General features: G+C 37.7%; 1 protein-coding gene across 1 annotated transcript in view; it reads left to right on the top strand.

The window, feature by feature from the left end:
* The window catches only part of LOC149185735 (transcription factor TT8-like), a 61344-nt gene that overhangs the window by 33360 nt on the left and 2118 nt on the right, over positions 1-25866 (top strand). Inside the window, exon 3 of the mRNA XM_089412479.1 lies at positions 25764-25863. Within this exon, the coding sequence (XP_089268605.1) occupies positions 25764-25863 (100 nt within the window). The remainder of the gene's footprint in view (positions 1-25763; positions 25864-25866) is intronic.

Here is a 25866-nt window from a genome sequence, read left to right on the forward strand (position 1 = left end):
TCTGATTGTGTTTAACTTAGCTACCAGGGCGAAGGTTTCTTCATAATCAATACCTTCTTTTTGAGAATACCCCTTTGCAACTAGCCTAGCTTTATGCTTATCTATAGTTCCACCTGCCTTAAACTTTAATTTATACAACCATTTGCATCCTATGGGTTATTTGCCAACAAGAAGTTCAACTAAATCCCAGGTATTACTTTTAATGATTGAATTATATTCCTCCTCCATTGCTACCCTCCATTCACTACATTTACTTGCCTCATTATAATTAAAAGGTTCAACAATAGTTAACATACCAGTTATGAATGAATGATACCTATATTTGGCTGGCAACTGAATTTACCTGCTTGATCTTTTGAGTGGTGGTATGGCCTCAAATCTATTTTGATCTCCCCTATGTGGACTGGTTTCAAACCTGATTTGATCAACCACTTCTTCTTTCTCCTTTTATTGTTGTTGTTGTTGATGTTTCTCACCAACCCCTATTTCATCACCTTCTTCTAATAGTAAAGGCACATTCCATTCTTCAACGCTTCGAAAATGGTTCCCATCATCTACCTATTCATGGAATACCACATCTCTACTTGCAAATACCTTGTGAGTAGAAGGATTAAACAACTTGTAAGCCTTAAAATCACTGTAGTATCCAATAAAAATACACTTAATTGCTTTTGAATCTAACTTCTTCCTATCTTCTTTTGGGACATGAGAAAAAGCCTTGCATACAAAGACTCTAAGACAACTTACTGCAGGATTGAATACAAACAATGCTTTGAAAGGAGTTTTATAATTCAAACACTTAGTAGGACTCCTATTCTTAAGGTACACTGCAGTGTTTATAGCTTCTACCCAAAATCCATTGGTCAGATTCTTACCTTTCAACATACTGTGAGCACACTCCATGAGGGTTTTGTTTTCCTTTCCACAACCCCATTATGCTGAGGAGTGTAAGGTGTTGTGAACTGGTACTATATTTTTTGTTCTTTGCAGTATTAGATGAAGTCACCCTTCTTTAATTCTCCACCTTGGTCTAAGCGAAGAATTTTGATGAACTTTACTGTTTGCTTCTCAATCATACTTCTGAATTGCTTGAATTATTCAAAAGCATGACTTTTCTGCCTGAGGAAATACACCTAGGTGAACCTTGTACATTCATCAACAAAAATAAGAAAATAGTGGGCCCCTCCTATCGACCTTGTCTGCATTGGCCCACATAGATCAGTGTGTACAAGTTCAAGTATATCCCTATGCTTCCTATCAACAATAGCAAGAAATTCATCTCTGTGTAATTTACCAAGGGCACATGCTTCAAATTCAACGTGCATACTCTTTAAAATATGAAGACCATTCACCATACCTTTTTTCTGAAGAAGCAGTAGGTCACTGAATTTATATGCTCAAATATGTGATGTCATAGATTCTCTGCAGACATGGCTGATGATGCCAACGCTGTTGGGTGTGGAGCTTGATTATCTTCTGCATTCAAAGGTATCGCTGCATTGGAGCCTAGTTCGTAATGGGGCAGCAATGCTGCCCATAAAATATTCGCTACAATAGGGTTCCGGGGGGGGGGGCAACTGCGACCTTTGGGATCCCCCCCTGGCAGGGTGATCAGGGGCCCCCCTAAAGCTAAGAATAGATGTAAAATTGCCTTGTAAAATGTTGTAATTTCGTAGTCAATCTAGGCCATTCATTAGGCAGGGATCTGACAGTAGAAGTTATGTTTAATTTGGGGTTTTTTGTTTTAGAAGGCAACCCCTCGCTATATATGAAGGAATTGTATTGTGTCTATGTATATCTATATTCTGAGTGAGGAAGAGAGATTCGATTGAGAGAAAAGAGGGAATTACAACAGATATGTTGTAGATTGTATCTCTTCAGTTTGCTAGATAATATAAAAATAAGGACTGGCCGTTTCGCCGTGGATGTAGCCCAAACTGGGTGAACCACGAATATATGTGTCTCTCTTGTTTTATGCATTTTCTGTGTTTATATTTCTGCAATATTTTATGTGTTCCATTGCTTTGTAATATATAATTCTCTAACAAATGCTTGATGTGATGCACTCTTGACATCCAGTTTATACAATCCTCCTGCACGTACACTTTTTGCAATGGACTTCATCTGATCCAGCAAGTCTTTAATTACACAATAAGATTTAAAGAACTCTACCTTAAGATCCTGATCTATTATTCTAGATACATAAATCAATTTTTTTTTAATCCTGGGTACTGTTGAAGCCTCATATTTCTGCTGCTCCAACATGGTGGATAACCACTCTATCCAAACCTTAAAGACAACTCCTTTTCCATTTGAAGTGGTGGCTCCGATTGGGGATGATGGGACTAGTTTCCCAATGTGGGTTTTAAAATGAGAGTGTGTGGTTTTCAAGTGATTGCAGTAAGGATAGTGATAACTAAATGGCTTATTCTATCATGCAAATCTCTAGCTAACTTAATCTAATATAAACCTAGGTATTATGTGTGATATGCGATCTAAAAAGATATATGTTTGACATGTGATAATAAATATCAATCACACATTAAAAAAAGGTGATAACATGTAAAGATAATTTCTTTAACTAAATAGTTAGTCAAGGAAATGTATAAAATTATATCGCATGTATGTGATGATTATATATGGAAATAAACAATTTCAGCTAGGCACCATACAGTTGTGAAATTAATGCATAATAAAAAGAACATATCTCATATACAATTCATGAAAATGAAGTGTTATCACTAATTAAACATAAACAAAATTAATCATACAAGATAGAAGTACCATATGTGTGAAGCTCTGCTCATTTGACTAATGACATGGATCAACTCCTTTCTTCATATCAAATTATCTTCCAAGTATAAAATAGTGCATCAACAAAGGAAATTAGTCTGATATTTAAAAGAAATGACCATGTTCCATAATTTCATCAAGGCATTCACAAAATTATAGAAGTGCATTTTTTGCAAATGTTTTTGATAAAATTCTGGACCCTTCTCTAAATGCATGAGAAGGGTATAAATATTATTCTAACTAATGTTCAAAAATATATTATACAAAAATTTGAGGAGGTTTCAAACAACCTTCCTTCTAACTAGTAAACTAACTCTAAAAATAAAAGTGACTTGATGAGCAGAGGTTATAATGATGACTTTCTGTCTGTCAGCTTCTGTTTTAAATTGCATATATCAGCCATCGATTTGACTTGAGGAGGTGCCCCAAACTATGTTCTGACCTGTCCTACTAAAATAGCATCTGTGAGAGGTGGCATCATCCCCTAAGTTGAGTGGAGTGAGAAGTTGAGGGTCACGATTTGGTTGTGTGGCTTGACAAGGTATTGCCAATATGCCTCCTAGTTAGTCTTTGCTAACTTTGTGATCACTTCCCTTTGGATTTCCACTCTTTCCTTCCATCTTTTATGCAAGTCATTTAAATCAGGCAGTATTTTCGGGTTACCTTCTTTCACCAGGTTGGTGGCATGCAAAGTGTGGTTTACCACTTTTACTATGTTCTTTGACACCCTTGCTACTCTTGCCACTACTAATTTAGCTTGCTTGATCCGCACATCCCAATATGTGAATAGAATGTCCTTATGTGTCTCCTCAATCTCGGGCAGATTAGCCCTCCTTCCTTCTATTGTTTCTTTCCATTCGATGAATTCTGATATCCTTGTATTTATATCATTAAATTCCATTCTTTGGTTAATCACCTTGTCCATTAACTGGTCACTGGTGATCAGGTAAGGAGCGATATGCGACATTCTTTGGCAAAAATTTTCTTGTTGTTTTGATAGGAGGGAATTTAGCTCTAATGCCTCTTTGATGAATTCTTCGACAACAGGGACATCTTCATATATTTCCATGGCTTCTTGCAATTCTTGAACTTGCATGTTCTTCACAGAAATGTCTGCTTCATGGCTTATCTTTAACACTTCCATATTCTGCTGTAATTGAGCGATTTGTTCAACAACTTGCTAGTTCACATTTGCTTTTTCAATTTGCAACTATTGCTCGAGCTACGCTATCTTCTCTTCCTTCTCCCTTAACAAAATAGATATCTCAGTAGCTTTATCCATGGTGGCAATTGCATATTCCCCTGTAAACTGTGATAGTCTAGTCAAATTTTCAGCTAGATTGGAAGGAATATCCTTCCAGACTATGTCCATCAGCTCATTCCCAGGTGGGATCTCAAGTGTCTCTACCCTACTTCTTTTCTTTTGTCTCCTTACTACAACCTTGTGAAGTGGGTTGTAGAACACATATAAAGGAGGAATTTTAGTCACCTTTAGGACGATTTCTGATGTGGGCAAAGCAGGAATGATTTCTATCTGCTAGGAAGTTATCCCTTGCTCATCTATCAGCTTAGACTTTGTAATTTTCTGGTTATGCAGAGGAGTGTGATATTTCGTGGTTTCCGGTGCATCTGTTGTATTAGGAGTGTCTTGTACTTTTTTATTGAATTGGTCCCATTCCTGCTCCAAACTGCTTCTTTTGATCTCAGAACCAGTATCCTTAGACGGGTCACTTATAACCTGGTTGACTTCCTGCTGGATTCCACTGTATTCTCGATGTCTTGGGCTTTCCCTGTATCTAGTGCTTTCCTTGTGTCCACTTGAGACTCTATGCGAGAATTTTGTCCCTCGATGTTGACGGTCACACTGGGTGTAGGCTTGTCCTCGGATTTTAACAAATGCAGCGAAATTATTTCGAACTTTTTGTTTCTGAATTCCTGAAAGCTTTCAAAATCTTTAGGATTCAGATTTTTCTTACCCTCTCGAACACTTTTTCAAATGATTTAGCTAACTGTAGAAGGTCTTCAGAATTATTAGCCTCATGGTTAAAGGGCTTAATATTCACCGTAGTGGTAATATTATGTGCTATTTTGTCTGGATCAAATTACCTTTTCGGCAAATTATGGAGCCTGAGGTTCTCTAGGCTTAGTGATTCCTTGGTTGCATGATTAAAATTTTCTAACAAAAAGGAACCACACCAAATAGGAAAAGATGGCCACAATTACTTTTTGTTATCTTTTAGGGTCTTGTTCAAGCCTTTTCCCACAGTCTGTTGGGCTATTTTTCTTGCTAATAGTTTATCAGAGACATACAAAGGGAGGACATGCAGGTCCACTGTACTACCAATAACCTTGCTGTATGTAAACCATTCTTCAACAAAATACTTGCCTACTACGAGAAGTTTTGTAGCGACTTCTTTGGAAAACTTGGGGGCTTTCTTATTAAAAATCAATTGATGCAAAGGAAAAATAACAGCATGGCATATTTTATAAAAATGGGGTATATAATGGGATTCCCAAATCTGTTTATGGCTGAGATGGATAGGGGAAGCGTCTTGCAAGGTCCATTTCCAACCCATGGTTGGAAATTTAGTGCAGAAACATATGGCATCCATGATGTAAGCACGAGGAAGGTTCTCTGTGGAGGAGGATCTCTTCTGATGATACTCAAAGATGGCAGTGGCTAGGTTATTAGATAGGATAGTGGCCCAATTCATTATGTGGGGATTGACACAAGAATCAATTAAAGGAATCCATTCTATGGAAAATTTAGCATTATTAGGTAATCTGTATAGCCTACATAACATAGCAACTGCATAGTTATAGGGGTTTGCTAAGGAGGCTACAGGATACATACCTGTTTTATCAAATTTGAACTTGTTCTCCAGTACCCTTCAGCCCTGGATCATCTTGAAAGGTTCTTCGCTTTTCTTTGCAAAGTTAGCTAGGTATGACTTGGCATACATGTCTTGAGGGTCAGGTATATGGTACATTTTCTTTAGGTATTCAACTTTGAATGACCCCATGAGCTCCATCCTTGAGTTCCTGAATTTCCTGTCTTCAATACTGAGATTTCCACCACCCACCTAATCATATCAGTATATGGGAGTATTTTCTCTCTTGCTCCTATTCTGTGAAGGAAGGAACATGCAGCATCTTTGAATTGGACTCTCAAAGGTTTTATTGAGTCATCCGTTGCCTTTACAATGGTAATTTTGGGGCGCTCATTATCAAGCATGTTTTATATGACTTCCCATGTTGTCACTCCTCCATCGGCATTGCAAACTGTATAAGAGAATATAGGCGACATTTCTGATAGCTTAGACTCTGTAATGCTCTGCTTTTTTTCTTTTGCATCACCTTTCGCAATGACATGTCTTTTGAAGCTTGCCTGAAACGGAAGAGATATATCAGCGTGGACGATATAGGGCAATTAAGGCTGAAAGCTCTCTAAAATGACTTTGAATCGTGGGAGGATTTCGAACGAGATATTCAGCGTTAACTAGCCATAACTTGAAACATCATTACCTCTCCTCGGGCTACTAAACATTAATTACCCTGTTGAACCATCACAACTTTTAAACATTGTAATATACTGTTGCTTGGAGATAATGCAAAATGCGATTGTGAAAATCGCAATATCGCATTTCACAAATCGTTAAAGGATGACACAATGGCTTGCATTATTTATTTGCAACTCTGCGAAGTGCAATCACATGTTCTCAAGGCATTCTAATCGAAATATCATAGCAGGGAGGGGGGGTTTCATCGCATATCGAAATTCAGGATTTACTTAAAGATGTTTATAATTATCACATGGAAAAAATGTGAAATGTGATTGGTGATAAAGATCCTAAGCTTGGGTTGTTTTCTAAAAGTTTTCAAGGCAATTTCTTAGAGTTAGGATTTATTTTTCAAAGACTAAAAAATTTAAAAAGGGTCCCCATTTATATGTCAAATATCAACTATTATCTCTATAAATGGTTGGGGTGGGGGTGGGGGTGGGGGGGGGGGGGGGGGGGGTTTGTGTTGTTACATAGTACAACAGGTACATACACAAAATAATGAATATGCCTAATGTTTCCATTTGGTAGTATGACAGGGACATCACCATATCCCGTGATTTCATACCCTCTATCGTCTCTAAGGTAGACCTTCGTACCAGTGCTAGATTCTTTGAAAATTTTAATTTATTGCCTCTTACCTGTCATATGGAAGGAGGCTCTTCAGTCCATGAACCAGATTTCTGCTTCATCCTCCTCAGTCAACAACGCAAAATCAGATATGAACAATCTGATATTCAAATTCTGATTTGCATCATCCAGATGACCTGCATGCTTCTTGTGTCTCTGTTGACCTTCATCAAACTTCTTCTTCTGGCAATGTTTAGCTATATGACCAACTCTACCGCAATAAAAACATTTTGGTCCTAAATCACTTTTGTTTGAAGACATACCTTGAGACATAGGTGGCTTTCTCTATGGGATTCCTCCGCTTTTGTGTGCTACATTTGTCTTTCCTATAAAGGGCGTCTTCTTTGCCATTAGGGCAATATCTGAGCTATGGAGTTTCAAGGTCATATGCCTTTCCTCCTCGTGCATTAGAATCCCTATCAATTCTTCAAACTTGGGGTATTTTTCTCTTGTGTTAAACCCATTGATGAACATCTAATAGTCATTGGTCATACCATTCATGGTAATCATGACCAAAACAGTATCTAACACTATTTCGCCAATGTCACCTAGCTTATTCTTAAACTCCTTGATACGAGAGATGAGTGTTGCTACTGATTCATTCTCATCCATTTTAATGGAGAGAATCTTTATCTTTAGAAACAACAGGTGATTTGTGTTCTTTATCTCATACAAGTCTTTGAGAGTTGTCCAGATGTCTGTTGCATATTTACATTCTCGAATATGCCGGGGAATAATGCAATATTTCATAGAGAATTTGAGCAACACCTTTGTCTTATTCTCCCTCTTTTCCTAGTCCTGGATTGTTGTTTTTGTTCTACCTATAGCTAGGGTCGGCTTCAACTCATCACGAGTTGCAATCGCCCATGCGTTTTGCCCCTCCAACAAGGTTTGCAACTTAAATCTCCAATTGGAGTAATTGGAATTGTTGAGCTTATTAATCTCATTTAGATAAGCCTCTACCATTTGGTTGTTCATCTTGACAGGTCTCCCTCAAGAAATAAAAAATTGTCCTGCAGCAATTAAAAATGGATCTCCAGATCCAAGGAGAAATCTAAACAAAAAATGTATGTGCACCCTCTAAACCAATTTCTTCTTCCAATAATTAAAACACAGGGATCTATCACTAGATCCAAAACTGTGAGCACAAAAAACAGATGGTCATTTTTTTTTAACACAAATCCTTGAAATGAATGCTTTAATTTTTTTTATTTTCTTAAGAATACATAGATTTGTATAAAAAAAAACTTGGCTATTCCAAAATTGAAAGGCCACCAAACTCATTTCGGTGTGACTTTATCATTACCCAGTAAATCAATTATGGGTACCTGCAATGAAGGTTAATGATGTTAATGTAATGGAGCCGTGTCCATTTCAACTTCAAACTTGCAACGCAGCAACGTCTATAAGTTCCCACCCACCCTCGGCCTCCACCTAGAGCAACACGCAACAACGGGTATCCAACAGCATGGATAACCAATTCCTTCGCTACAAACACCCTCACCAGCAATGCTCTTCAAGAAATCAACATTGTGACCTCAGGTATGGAGGCCACACTGCGCCACCGAGAGAGCTGCCACCACGACCTAAGCTCAGAGGTTCACCACCTAATCCAAGCTACCACCAGGATCAACACTTCGGCTTGGAGCAGTACTTCAACTTTATGCTACACTTCAGCACACTTCGGCTTTGAGAAGCATGCATCAATGCACTTTGGCCTCTACCAATGCACCACCGATAATGCTCCCAACAATTTCCACCACATGCAGTCAGACCGATCTCCTCCAGCAATTGGCTCTGCTTGTCGGTTCCTCCAACCACGAAGAACTTCCACGATTTAAAAAAAATGCTCAGATCAATCAGAGCTCCCACAGAGAACACGATTTCAAATAATTCTCCCACAAGGAGCACCTAGGGCTTTGCAACAATTTCGAAACCTCCACACAACTCCTCCAATGACAGCCTCCACGCAGCTCCTCCAGGTAGTGATTGTTCCACCAATTGGACCTTTTCTTTTTCCTATCCCTCACCTTTTTTTTCCACAGGTAGCCATGACGACCTCAGCAGCACCAGCATGATTTTCCATCTTAGATCAATGATTTTCGGGCGCAATGAACAAAATTGTTGTAAGGGAATGGCCAATCAACGCATCTTTCTCTCATGATCACACGCTGATCATCGCCCTTCTTTGTTCAGGAAAAGCGATGATAGATGTGAATAATCATAAAAAAAAGGCACCCAAACATGTGACCAGATCACTTGATCTCCATGCACCAACAACCAGATCACTCGATCTGTGGCCACCAACATTCAATCTGCACTTGCTCACTCGCTTTGATCATCCACCAAGTGCGATCTTCCACCAAATCCCCACTCAGGGGTTCGCAGGCCCTCTCAAACCTACAGCTCTGATACCATGTTAAACAAAATGGAAGACAAACAAATTATTGAGAAACTGTGAGGAGCTCACAGGTGAGGGATTCACCTGGAGACAACTTCCTGCAGAACATCTACCCAAATTCACATTGATGTCAATAATAAATATTTTACAAGTAATTAGGAACATGAAACTAATCATCCTAGAAAATAGGATCTAAATCCTAATGAAAGAAACTCACGTAACTAAATAACAAAGGAACATTATTCATTAATTCTAACATTAAATTTCAAAATTTTAGGTGTCCCAAATGTTTTTGATGGTTCTGAATCCATTTCCACCATCAAAAACATGATTCAAACATTGCCTCTACAAGAATTTTTTGATTTTTTTGCCTAGATTTTGGCCATTTTTGGCCGTCAGGCAATTCCTCCACGTCCATAGACTCTGTTGTTATTCAATTAAGTTGTAACATAACTATTTTATGTTATGTCTTAGTCTAATTGTTTTAGGTTTTTTTGAGGTTTTTGGGATATTTTATTTTATTTATTTATTTTTGTTAAATTCATTAAAAAATTGAGTTATAATCTCTGCATAATTCAAATGTTTCCTAGATTTTTCAATAGCTAAATTCATTTATGCATTAAAAATGGATTTTAAATAAAAATTAAATAAAATTTGAAAAAAAAAGCATTTTATCACATTTTGATTAAAATGTCCAACACAGTGAAACAACACCAGTTAATTGTTGATATTGTCATTCCAACATAGTGTAACAACACTAATAAGTTAATTGTTAATATTGCCATGTGTGTATGATAAAGGGACTACAATTTTCACCTTTGCATATAACATCCAAATACTTTTTCCAACCAACGCTAATAACTTATGTAGGCTCATACATACTTCGATTGATGGAGACTTTACCCACTTAAACAACGTTACTCCATTCCAACATCATCTTCATGACCTTTAGATTTTTTTAGTAGAATCTTTTGTTGGTGTACATGCACCTTAGTTAGCTTTAATTAGCTTTAGTTAACTTCAATGCTTTCATGTGGTGTACATGCACATTAACATAACATAAAACATAGATAATTTTAGTTAGATTTATTTAGCCTTAGTGCTTTCATACAGTTAATTTTAACTTAGTTTCTTTATGTATTTATTTTCTCATTAATATTGAGATATTGAATTCATTCTCTTTTCCAAATATTCTCTTTTAATTCTTGCAAGTTTATGCAATTATTCTTCAACTAGATCCTTATATGTGCTCTAATAATTTTACATGGTATCAAAGTTGTAGGCGATTGGAGAAAGTGCATGAAATATCTTTTGCAAATTTTAAGATCAAAGAATTGGAAATTGTTGGGAGGTTTGATTTGCGGATCAGAATATTAGAGCATTCCCGCAATTGTTACTACAACTGCAAGATGAAAGAATGGAATTCCCATTTTCAGCTATTTTTACTCTATATAACTACTTCCAATGGATGCTAGAGATTTTGCTTCACCTCGGAAACAAAGGATTGTATCAGATAGTTATGGATATGATAGTTGAACCCAATTCTGGCACTGAAAAAATCCAAATACTTCATCATGATGGACAAGGTTTTTGGTCTTCTATTGTTCACCGTATCTCTAACAATGTGTTTCCATGTGGGACACATGTAGCACTCTAAAGGAAGTTTGGACAACCTTGGAGAATAAGCGGGATGAGATGCAAGCTCATATTCTCATAAATGAGCTAAAGTCCTTAAATCCAAACAACTTTGAGAACATTAATGATTTCTTTATGAAATTCAAATCATTTCTTCTTCAATTATAGGATTGCAGAATCGATAAATCCAAACAAGAAAGTCAATTGATCCTTTCTATTTTGTCTAAATTACGTTTTGAATATGTTTTTTTTTTGTTTCTACATTTCATATAGTTAGACTTGTAATTGGAGATAAATGGAAAATGCCCAAACTTGATGCATTTGTTGAGTCTCTCATTAATGAGCAGGATAATCTCATCAAGATGAGTTCATTCAATTCTTTGAATGCACATGCTTTTGCAATGCATGAAAAAGGAAAGTGATCCAAAAATGGATCTTGGATAAACCTCTAAGTCTAAAAGACTTCATGGAAGAGGTAAAAGGTGCTAAATGGCACAAATCCTTTGTAAATCAGAGGAAAAAATCACAGGCTGCTCCAGGAAATGGTCTCATTATAGGGATCCCTCCATTCTGAATCCAACGCAACTTAAATGGGCGAAAATGAACTTCAGATGGGAAAGCTATCATAAAATGAAGCTGCCCTTTTTCATAGGAAAAAGAGGCAAAATCCCTTGAATAATGGGTCTAAAAACCCCCTAAGTCTTCCAAATCTCCCAAAAGGGCGAGACCACCAAAAAAGGAGAAGTTATGAAGAAGGCGGATAACACTATCAAAGGCTGAAAACATGAAGAAACCCATAAAAACAAGGCTATCGGAGGCTTTAATAGTGTATGCATAGGGGCCATCGGTTCTGGTCATCAACGGTCTAGATCTGATCGGCAATCGCAATCGGAGGCAGCAGTCAGAGGTAGTCGGAGGCATAAAGTGCGATGGGCCAATGCGATACCACGATCGCTGATATCGGCGGATCGCAATCAGTGAATACAATGCAGAGGGGCTTACACATATATATACGCGTGATGCGATGGTATGATCGCCGAAATCGGCGGGTCGCAATCGATGCATTACAATGGAGTGGGGTCACATATAACATATACGGGCAATCCAATGGACAGAACCCGATAACGAGATAAGACATGTTGTATGGATTTCGAGATCTGTCAAACACCCCTATTTAATGTATTTTCACAGTTTTGTTTGTTAAATGAAATGCAAAGGAGAAAGGCCAATTGCGACTTACGATAGAGACCTACAGGTAGACCCGATAGGCAAATAAAGCACAGTTATGGGAATTTCAAGTCCGAAATTGTGTTTTATGCAGACTTTCCTATGTTTTCACAGAGTTTTCTGTGTAAACAAAGAATGACTGTTACTAAGGATTCAAAGCGCCAATATATCCCTTCCATTACCAAATAGGAGGGCGTTTAGCAATGATTGCTAACACTCAGAGATAGGATTCGAGCAGTCTGTGACAAGAAGACAAAGAGCCTGATAGCAAAATGAATCAATAGTGCCATTTTGGCTTAAAAGCCATGAATGTTAAAGACAAAGGGCTACTGAGTTGTTGAACGGTGGCCAAGTTGTTGCGAGTTGCTGTTGAAGGTTGTTATTGTGGTTTTGCTATGAAGCAAAAGCCAAAGTGGCAGCGTAGAAGCAAAAGAGCAATTGAGGGAGCCTTTGGGGTCACTTGAAGTTCAAGTGAAAAGCCAGAGAGCATGAAGGTTGCAGAAGGCAGAAAGAAGACAAAGCCAAAGAGCCAAGAGCCAAGAGCTAGGGCCAAAGAGCCAAGAGTCAAAGCCAAGATCCCTAACCAGAGCCAAAGAGCCAGAGTCAGAGCCAAGAGCCAGTACCAAGAGCCAAAGAGCCAGAGCCAAGATCCAAGAGCCAAAGAGCCAGAGCCAAGAGCCAAGAGCCAAGAGCCAAGAGCCAGAGCTTCAAGAGCCAGAGGGGATTAAATGGTGTCCAAACCCACTATTTTTGTACAAAACAACAGGAGTTGAGTCAAAGACTTGTAAAAGACTTACACCATAATCCCAAAGAACCTATTTGAGTTGACTATAGCTCACGGAGACGTAGCCCAAGAGTTGTGGGTGAACTCCTAATTAATTCGCTGTCTTATGTGTTTTTTTTTACTGTTGCATTATTCACTGTTATATGCATTTATATATCAGTTTAAGCACATTCACATATCAGCACAAACAACAGACTCTAAAATATATAAGAAATTTTAAAACAATTATCAACATACACTATATTATCAAGAATCTCTTAATTCTGCATTGGTTAATCATTAAAGACTTGGTAATATTCAAGCTTTGGAAGTGGGAGAGGTTCTTGTAAGCTAGACAAGAAGCCTAAGTGCCCCATTTTCATATCAGGTCGTATCAGGGCTTAAGATTGATTAACCCCACCTTCAAGGAATAATTATATCAGAATGCTTGATTGACAGAGCAAAGACTGCTTGTCTGAAAGGTATTTGAACAACAAGTGGCTGATTGTATACTTGTTTGCAAACTGACTATTTGCTAAGTTTATAGAGGTGAAGGGAAAGCTATTAATAGCTCAGTCCAGGAAGGACAAGAAGGAGAAGGGCTGAAGGCATTTTTCTATCCAAAAGGACCTCAAGGTAGTCCAAAGCACAAGAGGTTTGTTGCAAGATGTTGCTTAAATAAGATCTTTATTTATCTTGTTTCAAAGTGTTTTTGTTCTTTGGCATAATGACAACTTCTACAAGTGGGTCCTCAAATTCTTCTCTCTTCACGAGACTCTTTGATGAAGACATGAACCATGAATTTTCTACCATGACGGATATGGTGAGAGAAATTTATGAGGATGGAAGGAAGAGAAGCATGCTTAGAAAGCAACTAAATTCCATGAAGGAAGAGAAGCAGTTGCTTGCTAACAAATTGTAGGAAATGGAGAGGCAACTTCATATTGCAAATATGAACCTGAAAAGGATGCATGAGTTGGAAACACAACTCTTTGTTTCCCAAGAAGCCTTAGTCAAGTACCAACTTGAAGAAGAGGTAAGCCATTCCAGTTTGTCTTCAAATTCTTCTAAGAATGCTTGTATTGGTTCTTTTGAGAAACATACTAAAGGCATAAGTTCCAAGCTAATGTCCAAGATGGGCTATGAAGGAAAGGGCTTGGGAAAGCATGCACAAGGTATTGTTGAACCAATAATGGTTGAGGAAAGGCCTAAATATTTGGGTCTTGGCTATGGAAAATCTTATGGAGAGAATTCCAAAGCTGCCATGAAAGCCATTGAAACAGTCCTAAGAAGGAGTTTCATTTCATGTCCTCTACCTTAGAAGTGTGAAGGTTGTATCCAAGAGGAATACAATAGCTTGAAACATCAATTGTAGGATGCAAGTGTTCAGAAGCACACACTTGAACCAGAGAGTTGGGGAGACTCTAACAGCCTTGAAGAGTTTGATGGTGTTCCAAAGGGAGCCACTTCTTCATTTGCTTCACCTCCTCATGAAGGCAATAAAGGTGAAAGAGGCAGGTATAAATCTGGTTCTAAACATTTTCCTTTTGATTTTGCAAAGCATGATAAATTTCCACATAAGTATTGGGAAAGAATTGCATGTTCCTTTTGTGGTTTGGATAACCATGATGTTTATGTTGGAAGAGAATGGCTGCATACAAGAAGCAGAAGAAGGAAAAGAAGCAAGCAACCAAAGTTCCATTGGACAAGGCAAATCATGCTATCAAGAGGATGCACATGTAGTGCACTTACTGCCATAATCAAGGACATCTTGTTGCAAAATGTTGGAAACTGAATCCAACAATGCTTCCACCAAAGCTGAAGAAAGTGGAAAGAGAAGATGGCAGAAATGGAAGTGAAGATTCCATGACTGATGTGTCTCAGAATGTTTCACATGATGATGCTGATGTGCAGACAAAGGTAGTACCTTTGAAATGGATTGGTAAGGAATAGTTGGATTTCTTATCCGATTAAGATTTCATGTCTATTGATGCATCTACATTATATTTCATTACAACTTCGAAAGTACAGTGTGCTTAAGTGAAAGTTGAAGGATGAAATGCATGCATGAGCATGAAATGCATGAACACAGGGATGTTGATGATTTCCTTGTTTTTGAACATGTATGTGTAATTAACTTGCAGGGTTGATTGTTTTGACATGCATGTGATGCCATGTTGACTTGGAAGAAGTTAACTTGGTCTCCAAATGGAGATGATGATGAAAGTTTCATCTTTTGAAAAAGAGTCCTAATGGTTGTTTTCTACATGCTTGACTTAAGGGTCATCTATTTAAAGGCATGTTTTGTGGGCTTGTTATCTAGTCTATCATTTGTATGCAGATATAATACATGGAGGTGTTGACAAGATGTGAAAATATGTTTCTTTTTTTGAAGCAAGAGTCAGTCCATCCAGTTGTTTTCTATATGCCTGTTGTTGTTAACATTTGTTGTTGGCAACTTGTCAAATAGGTACAAATGAAAGTTTTGTGGAGCAGATGTACTTCACATTTGTTGAGCCACCTTGGATCAATGATCAAGGCAAAGAAGCTCAAACTACCTTCTATGACCAGTTTAGCAGAAGTTCTGCAAGAAGGCAAGGAGGAAAACAATTCTTCTCAAGAAGACCAACCCATCCAGTGAAGGGAAGTGGTCAGAAACTTTGGTTCAGAGACACTATGCAAAGGAAAGTGTAGGGAGGCTGAAAGAAGAGGGTGAGTCACTCTCATTTACTGTTTAGATTAGTATATTAGTCTTTTGGAGACCAAAAGTTCTTTTACTGGGAAGGTGTGATCTAAAAATAGATCCTGGATAAACCTCTAAGTCTAAAGGACTTCATGCAAGAGGTAAAAGGTGCCAAATGGCACAAATCCTTTGTAAATCAGAGGAAAATGAAAATCATAGGTTGCTCGAGGAAATAGTCTCATTGCAAGGATCCCTCCATTCTAGATCCAACGCAACTTAAATGGGAGAAAATGGACTCCAGATGGGAAAGCTATCATAAAATGAAGCTACCCTTTTTCAAAGGAAAAGGAGGTAAAATCCCTTGAGTAATGGGGCTAAAAACCCTTTCAGTCTTCCAAATCTCCCAAAAGGGCAAGACCACTGAAAAAGGAGAAGTTATGGAGAAGGCGAATAACACTATTGGAGGCTGAAAACATGAAGAAACCTATAAAAACAAGGCTATCGGAGCCTTAACAGTGTATGCAGAGGGGCCGTCGGATCTGGTTGATCAACAGTCCAGATCCAATCGGCAATTGCAATTGGCGGCGGCAGTCGGAGACATAAAGTGCGATGGGCCGATGCGATACCGTGATCGCTGATATCGATGGATCGCAATCGGTGAATACAATGTAGTGGGGCTTACACACACATATATATGCGCGATGCGATGGTGCGATTGCCAAAATCAGCAGACTATAATTGGCGCATTACAATGGAATGGGGCCACATATGATATATACGAGTGATCTGATAGACTGGACCTGATAACATTATAAGCCATATTGTAAGGATTATGAGATCTGTAAAACACCCCTTTTTAATGTATTTTCACAGTTTTGTTTGTTAAATGAAATGCGAAGGAGAAAGGCCAATTGCGACTTACGATAATGACCTACAGGTGGACCCGATAGAAAATAAAGCACAGTTATGGGAATTTCAAGTCCGGAATTGTGTTTTATGTGGAATTTCTTGTGTTTTCACAGCGTTCTCTGTGTAAACAGAGAACTACTGTTACTAAGGATTCAAAGTGCCGATAGGCCTCTTCCGTTACCAAATAGGTGGCATTCATCCCCGAGGGCGTTTAGCAATGATTGCTAACACTCAGAGACGAGATTCGAGCAGACTATGATAGGAAGAAGAAGAGCTCGAGAGAGAAATGAATCAACAGCGCTGTTTTGGCTTAAAAGCCATGAATGTTAAAGACAAAGGGTTGTTGCATTGTTAAACAATGGCCAAGTTGTTGCGAGTTGCTATTGAAGGTTGCTGTTGGGGTTTTTCTGTGAAGCAGAAGCCAAAGAGACAGCGTAGAAGCCAAGGAGGTAGCATAGAGGCAAAAGAGCAGCTGAAGGAGCCTTTGGGGTCAATTGAAGTTCAAGTGAAAAGCCAGAGAGCATGAAGGTTGCAGAAGGCAGAAAGAAGACAGAGCCAAAGAGCCAAGAGTCATATCCAAGAGCCCGAACCAGAGCCAAAGACCCAGAGCTAGAACCAAGAGCTAGAAACAAGAGCCAAAGAGCAAGAGCCAAGAGCCAGGAGCCAAGAGCTAGAGCTTCAAGAGCTAGAGGGGATGAAATGGTGTTTGAACCCACTGTTTTTGTACAAAACAGTAGGAGTTGAGTCAAATACTTGTAAAAGACTCACACCATAATCCCAGAGAGCCTAGTTGAGTTGACTAGAGCTCACAGAGACGTAGCCCAAGAGTTGTGGGTGAACTCCTAATTAATTCGTTGTCTTATATGTTTTTTTTTTACTGCCGCATTATTCATTGTTATATGAATTTATATATTAGCTTAAGCACATTCACATATCAGCACAAACAACAGACTCTAAAACATATAAGCAGTTTTAAAACAATTATCAGCATACACTATATTATCAAGCATCTCTTAATTTTGCATTGGTTAATCATTAAAGACTTGGGAATATTCAAGCTTTGGAAGTGGGAGAGGTTCTTGTAAGCTAGACAAGAAGCCTAAGTGCCCCATTTTCAGATCAGAAAGTTTGAATCGAAACCAAATCAGTAATCCAATGGCAAGAGATCTAAATCCAAGAAAAGGGGGAAATTCAAAATCTCCATGTTATACGGGATTTACAATTATGGACAAAAGTATCTCCCCTAGGTCGGTGGCTAACCTAGAACAACTGAGAGAGAAGGAACCTAATGCTTTTCCTTAAAGTAAATAGATGACAGAGTGAGGCCTACCTGGAATCCTTCACACACTTCACTCCTTTAGCTTGGAAGCTCCAATTCCAGCTCTGAGTGTCAAAATTAGAACATGTAGAGTCAGTTAACACAAGCAAAGAAACTATGAGATCTATGTAGTATCATCTAAATACTGCATTCAATAGATCAAGATGGTATTGAAATATATGAAATAACAACATCACATATAGGAAAACAATTAGTTCTTTGCATTAATCTAAATGGAAGGAGATTACAACCATAAGTAGTAGTTGATCTTGTAGAGGAGCTCCTCCAAGTTGTTGACTTGTCCTTTCCTTGTCACAATATGCACCTCCAATCACCCTGAATGCATGAGATAATAACCACTCACCACAATAGCATAAGGGCAGAGTCACTCTCCAAAATACAACTCCCAACCACATAGAAGGTTGGGAATATATAGAGAAGTATGGTAAGTTGGGAGTTCTTATCCAATTACCAATCTAGGGTTTGAGATCCACCTTTGATGGAGGGATAGGATAAAAGGATAAGTGGTGAAAACTCCAAAGTAGGGTAGGATAGGATATGAATGTTTTATCAAAGGTAAGTAGTTAAAACAACTTATGGAAACTCCTAGAAGGGGAAGCTTCCAAAATCTCGATCATTCTCATGGATTTCTATAACCAACGCAGGTGCAAAGGGGAGCAACCTGCTGGTGACCAATGCAGGCCACAGTGGAGAAACCTATAGGTGATTGCACCCTAGTAGGCATACATGGAGCATTGGTCCTAAAACTAGCTCAAATGATGCAATTTAAGCTTGAAATTTTGGGGGATGAAGTGAACATGCTTAGGGCTTTATACAAGAACCATGGCCAAACCAAGAAAACAAGTCCATATACCATTCTAGTTAACTAAGTAAATTAACATATATTTTTCACTATGTAACGTAGCTCTAAATTTAGTGAAAGTATTGGCAACCCAGGGATCCACAAATACCTCCAATCATGGGAATAGTTACACAACCATCTCAAATGAAGTTAGCCATAAATAGCACATTCATTTATTAACCATGTTGATACTTTGATAATCTTCATGAGAGACAATACTAGTTAATATAGATCCAAACATGAGCAAGTGAATATACTTATTTGAGTATGTTAAAGGTTGGAAATTGAGGGAGCTACTTCAACTCTCCACCCATTCGTAAGCTAGTTTCATTGTAGTCTTTCTTGCATCCAACCACCTTCAAGCCAGATCCATGGTCTAAGGGAGTGCTTTCTCATAGATTTCAGTTTAAGTTCAGCTAGGGTATTGCTGAGTTCTCCAGGAGTGTATAATTTCTTTATAAATGGTTTATCAACTGCATTTTCAAGGAAAGCAATGCAGGACCAATAGCACACTTTCTGGGTGGTTTATCAACTTACTGGGAAGTATTAGGTGGTTAATCATCTTCCTCAACAAGCACCCAGTGGTTTATGAAATCCTTTCAACAAGCATCCCAATGATTTCTACCCTTCTTAATGGTTTATCAACCTTATAGCAAGAACCCAAGTGGTTTATCATCCTCCTTGGAAATCACTTGGTTATTTATCAACTTCCTTGGTAAGTGCCCAGTGATTTATCATATTTTTCGGTAAACACTCTTCACCCAATCCCTCCTCTATGCCTCCCACTAATATTTCCTACATTGGTGCTACAATCCAATTGCTCTGATGTATTAATTCTAAGGACAAAAACCCAAAAAACTATGAGCTAATTTTCTTAGTCATAATTCACAAGTCCTTTCCTATGCTCCTTGCCTTTGTCCAATGTCCCCTTCCTCTTCTTCTCCAGGCTTCTTCTTCCTTCCTTTCATGTCGTGGAATGAACCAGAAGAATGGCGATGAACTATTTGCCCCATCATTTCATTTATAAATTATTGGTGATGGGGCATTCCATCATGCCAACCCACCCAGTTGCAACTCTCCCCCATACCATGGATCTACCAATCCCACTCCTCAAGACATCCAATCAAAATTTATTATATTTTTCAATTACATAATTTTTCAACTTGTCATGATCCTCCATGTTAGCATTACACATTCATAATTTATATTTACAAAAATAGGGATCAACATAAGGGGTGTTACAAACCCAAACCCATTATAGGAACACCATCCTAGGTGTTCCTTGCATTAGAAGCAAAAGAAAAAAAGCAAGATTTATATTACAACTCTTACATCTTCTTATTCATCAAATAAAAAAGGGTATAACACCCTCATTTGCTCTACCATTTCCCAGATGGATTCATATGGTCCAAAGTTTTTCCATTGCACCTTGATGTACTCTACTACTTGATTCTGAAGCACATTATACCTCCAGTCTAAGATGCACAGTGGTTCTAGTTAGAACTCTCCCTCGGGTTCAACTTGTATTACAGATTAGTCACAAATGTGATAAGAATCATTTATGTACTTCTTAAGAAAATAAAAATGAAAAATATTATGTGCATTCATTGTGGGTGTTAAGTCCAATGTTTAGTCCATTGGACCTACTCTTTCCAAGATCTAAAAGGGTCCACAAAATCTAAGTGCCAACTTGTCATAAAAACCCACTTTTAGTGAGTTCTTCCTCACTCTAATGTGGAGATACACATTCTCTCCCACTTGGAAATCCTTATGCATCCTTTGCTGGTTTGCTTAACTATTTTTCCTATCTTGGGATGCCTTTAATTTCTAATCGATCTTTACCACTTCTTTATTTCCTTCATAATATTAGGTGGAAGAACTACTATGTTCACTCGGTTGTCCCAACTAATAGGAGTGTTTCATTTTAGACCATACAATGTCGCAAAAGGACTCATTCTAAGCAACTCTTGATATCCATTGCTGTAAGAAAACTCAACCAATGGAATGAAATCTTCCCACTTATTTGGTTGATCCACGACATACATTCTCATCATGTCCTCCAAAACTTTGTTCACTATTTTTGTCTAGCCATCCGTCTAAGGATGATAGGTAGTATGGAAAAGTCGTCGGGTTCCCAAAACCAACAAACTGACTTACAAACGTTTGAAGTGAAATTATCATCTCGATTAGATATAATCTTCTTAGGCACACCATGCATTATGAATATTTCCTTAATGAATATATGGGCTATGTAAATGGCCTTCTAAATGGACTTGATAGCGATGAAGTGAGCTTCATTACTTAGATTTTACATCACCACCATGATGGCAACATGTTGTTTTGCTATATTTACCAATATTGTAATGAAGTCCATGGATATGACTTCCCACTTCCACTCAGGGATTGGGATTGGTTGTAACAATCTTGCTGGATTTTGACATTCCACTTTTACCTATTAGCTCTCCAGAAACTCAACAATATCTTCAAAAACATCCTTCTTCAATCCTAGCCAATAATATGTTCTATTTATAGTTGTTATCATATTTTGATAACCATGATAACATAAGTATGGTTGTTTGTGGAATTCGTGCATGCTAAGCTTCCTTAAATTTGCTACATTAGGCACATATTTTCTAGTCTTGAACAATATCATGTTATCATCAGCAAGTTTGTAATTCTTTGTCATGAATCCCTATAGCTATTTTTGCAAACATGTCTTTACATGCTAGTAGTGCTCATCATGAGGTAACACCTCTTTAATCCTTTCCTTGATTTCAACTGTGCAAGTACTAAAGGTTTCCAAGTTAACCTCTTGTAGACTCATACTAAGTGCATCTTCCACTTTCTTTTCTTTCCCTTTGATTTTTTTTATCTCAAGATGAAACATGTTAATCGAGGCCAACCATCTTGGTTTTCTAGAATTTAGCTTATGCTGGTCAAATAGATACCTCAATCCCCCACAACCTACCATCAATACAAACCTTATACCCAATAGATAATGCCTTCGCATCTCTACAAGTTCTAAATCATGGGTAATATAGTTCTTCTCATGTTCATTTAATTTCCTTGAGTCATAGAAAACCACACATCCGTATTGCATTAGGACTCTAACAAGTCCTTCTTTGTAAGCATTTGTGCATACCACAAGATCTTTATCCAGGTATGTTGTCCTTAAAATAGGTGCACATGTGAGTAATTTTTTTAATTGCTCAAAACTCATTGCACATTCAGGTGTCCACTAAAATTTTACCACTTTTCTCTGCAAAGAAGTGATTGCATGTTCAATCTTTGAGAAGTCTTGAATGAAACTTTGGTAATATCTAACTAGCCCCATGAAATATTTGACCTTTTTTATATTTCAGGGAGTGGTCCACTCCATTATAGCTTTGATATTTTCGAGGTCTAGAGCCACTTGTTTTCATATAACATTCCCCACATAATGAACTTAGGTTTGGAAAAATTCACACTTGATGAGTTTTGCATAAATCTTATCCTCCCTTAATAATTGTAATATTGCTTTAAGATGGTCTTCATGGTCTTCTTTGTTTTTTGAATATACAAGGATACCATCTATAAAGACCAATACAAATTTGTCCAAATAAAGTTTGAGGACATTTTTCATCAAGCACATGAACGACTGGGGAATTTGTAAGCCCAAATGGAACCACTACAAACTCATAGTGGCCATATATAGTCCTGAAGGCAGTTTTGTGAATGTCATCATCTCTAATCCTAAGCTCCAACATAACACTTGAGAAATCCTTAATATAGTTCTAGATCTTACTGGTATGCCTCATCTCCCTCAAACGATCTCTTACCATCCATCCATGATTCCCTGGTCCAAATTGCACGTAAAAGGCCTCTTTTAGCTCTATCCAAGTCTCAATATTTTTCGTGATGCAACTAACTACTAAGTCCTCAACTTGGGTTCTCCACAAAATTTTTACTTTTCCTATGAGATACATGGTCATTATTGACTTCTGTCTCTTCAGAAAAACCCTTCATTTGTTCCAACATTTGTTCCATATCCCAAGAGAAGTTTCCAAGCACCTTAGCATTTATAGTCCTGTCATACATATCTAGTTCTTTCGACTTCACCTTCATCAAAGAATTCCTTGAAATCTTCCCTATGGTCTACTTCAATATTACTATGGTGTTAACTTGGTCCCATGTGTCTGTCACGAATGACTTCACTTGATCCTCGAAGTCCTTCATCCAAACCTCTTGATCCTAGGCTTGTCTTACTGCATAATCAATGGAATAGAAACCTGCTTCAAGGGCTCCCTTAATTTCTTGAATGTCTACTCCTATTTCTTCAAACTCCTTCCCATGGAATTCCATACCAACTAGCATTTTTGCCAAGGTTCTCTCAAGATCTTGGACTCTCTTAGATAGTGTCGCGTCTTCTTTGTCCGATGGGTTAAACCTAGTGTCCACCATCATGAACTATTTTTTTCAGATGTGACCATGTCAGGCTCACTTCAACTTCAACTAACTGGAACTTGTACAAAGAACCAATAGCCAAAACCCCTTGCCCACCTAGAAATCGACTACAAAATCCCCTCACCCAATAACCTACAACAAAAATGCAACTGTCTCTACAATATTCCTTAGGATCTTGCTTCTTCCAATACCATCTATACTTTCAGTTCCTTTACTTGTATGTAGAGTGTTATCCACTAAAACTAGATCTGAATGCTTGAAAAGAAATGTTTCCAACTCTTCTACCTTCACTTGTATGTAGTGTGAATATCAACTCACACACCAAATCCATATGGTATAGAGAAACACTATATCTTCTTATGTGTGGTAGCTTTGATACAACTTGTCATGATCCTAGGGACTCCTACAGTTACAAGGTGCCTTTTGGGCACACCAAAATCCTTTGAGCATGCGACACTGACATGTTTCACCTCTGCCTCATGGAGAACAAAGTTATTCCACCCAGACTATGCCTCATAGTAAGTTCACTTATATAATTTATATACCATTAGTTACTTAGCATAATATCATAAGTCTTCGATATAGTGGTAGTAATCTAACTTTCTTATCTACTTCAATTAATCTTTCATTCGTAACATAACATGATGCTCATCATATGCAAGACATGAATTCTCCATGAACATCATCATACACATTTACAAATTCATAGAAACAACCCTTTGACCTTTTGCTTTATTAATAAGATACAAATTACAACAATCTACCAAGAAAAAGGCTCAAGTTGCAAGAGAACATAGAGAATTTAACTAATACAGAGAAGTTTGAACCTTTTTCCTCCCTTTTGACCCCACCCAAAACTGATTAGCACCTAACAAGCCATCTTGACACCCTACAAGTCGTCTAGGGACCCCACAGGGTGTCTCAACACACTAGCAAGTCATTGTCACCCGTCTCATCCCATCCTCGACTAGTGGCAAGAGTTGGCTCAGGTCTACATGACCACAGACCCAAAGCCTTGCTCTTTTTGCTCCCTTATACCCTTCGTTCATTCCTTGGACCTACCCTTTGCACTTACTACAATGTGACTTTGGCTTGACCTAGAAATTTTTGTGTTCTGCCTTGTTTGACTTTATCATCTTTCTGCGGCTTCCATAACTACATGGGTCATCTCCTACCCATTTGGTTACCCTCCTTCCAATCTTGGGTCAACTCACCTCCATAGGTTGGGTGCCTTGGATTGGGCTGACTCTATCATCATACCCAAGTTCTCTCACGTTTACCCACTCATTCCCTTCAGTTGTCTTGCCATGCTGCTCCACTTGTTCTAGCCGACCTTCTTCCATGTCTAGTTGAAAGTCTACTCACCCCATGTTTCCTTTCATTTTACCCAATGTGCCCTAGGCCAACTTATCCTCCACTCGATTTCTCATCTCAAGGGCACCTTGGCCTGTGTGTTGGAAACCTTTAAGCACTACTGGGGGTGGGGAATCAGTATTGTGACTTATTATCAATTTTTGCCTTTTATTACTTCAGGTACTGAATCATGCATATAAGCAACAACATATTATATCATCACATGAATATAACAATGTAAGCAACTAAATCAAACAACCATGAGAGCAACAAAACCATCAAACACAACCATATAACCCATCACACAAGAGACACAAGATATCTGGTGGAAAACCCTTCACCGGGAAAAAATCTCCCTTGTTGTTGTTGTGCTGCTCTGAATCTTCTATTAAGCAAATATGGTATTTTACATAGAGTTGCGAGTACATATATATTCATATCATTGTTGACAAGAAAATACCATAATAGTTTACCACAAAATTTATGTGTATACCTCTATTATGCTATAAGTTGTATATTCATGTGTCCATTAAAAGAAGGCTTACTTATAGCAATGGATTAATTATATGTCTAAGAAGGTGATGAATATGGTTAAAGTAAATAATTTTTTTATTTTTTATTTTTCTATTATTGTGTGTTAATGGTTGTTACACAAAATATTTTAAGTTTTGTTATTTTTTATATTTTTGTTTTGTTAATTTTTTATTTTTTTTATTATAATTTTTAAATTTTTATTTTGTTATAATTTTATTAAAAATATGGATTTGGAGTATCTCTTAAAATTGTCTTGTTTGATAACTCCAAATGGCATGGTTTTCCTTAAATATTAATAGTGATGAGTCAACTTACATTGATGGATAGTAACCAATAAAATTATACTCACTTACATTGATGGATAGTAACCAATAAAATTATACTCACTGCTAATTTAATACCTAAATTATTAAAAAAAATTATCAAAAATTTATTAAAATTAAAATATTCAAAATATTTAAGTTCATTTAAAAATAATAAATATTTAGCATCTGACCCACGAAAAAAATTAGTAAAAATCATTTTATTTTATTTTCGAGGAGAACCACAATTATCTCCACTCAACTAATTATACACGACTATAATTTTTTTCCCTTAATTATAGAGAATGGTGGAAGAATTTTAATGCAGTGGAATGCATTGTGTAATGCAGAGTTCCAGGTTTGGCGTTGAATCGACCGCCGTGTATCTGGTTAACAGCAAATGAGCTCCTCCGATTCAGCTCAGACGAAAGCCAGGAAGAGTTCTACAGGGTA

This window comes from Pinus tabuliformis, chromosome 3_1 (assembly GCF_031772625.1).
Source record: "Pinus tabuliformis cultivar Carrire ecotype Pingquan chromosome 3_1, CPIR1, whole genome shotgun sequence".
Classification (NCBI taxonomy): domain Eukaryota; kingdom Viridiplantae; phylum Streptophyta; class Pinopsida; order Pinales; family Pinaceae; genus Pinus; species Pinus tabuliformis.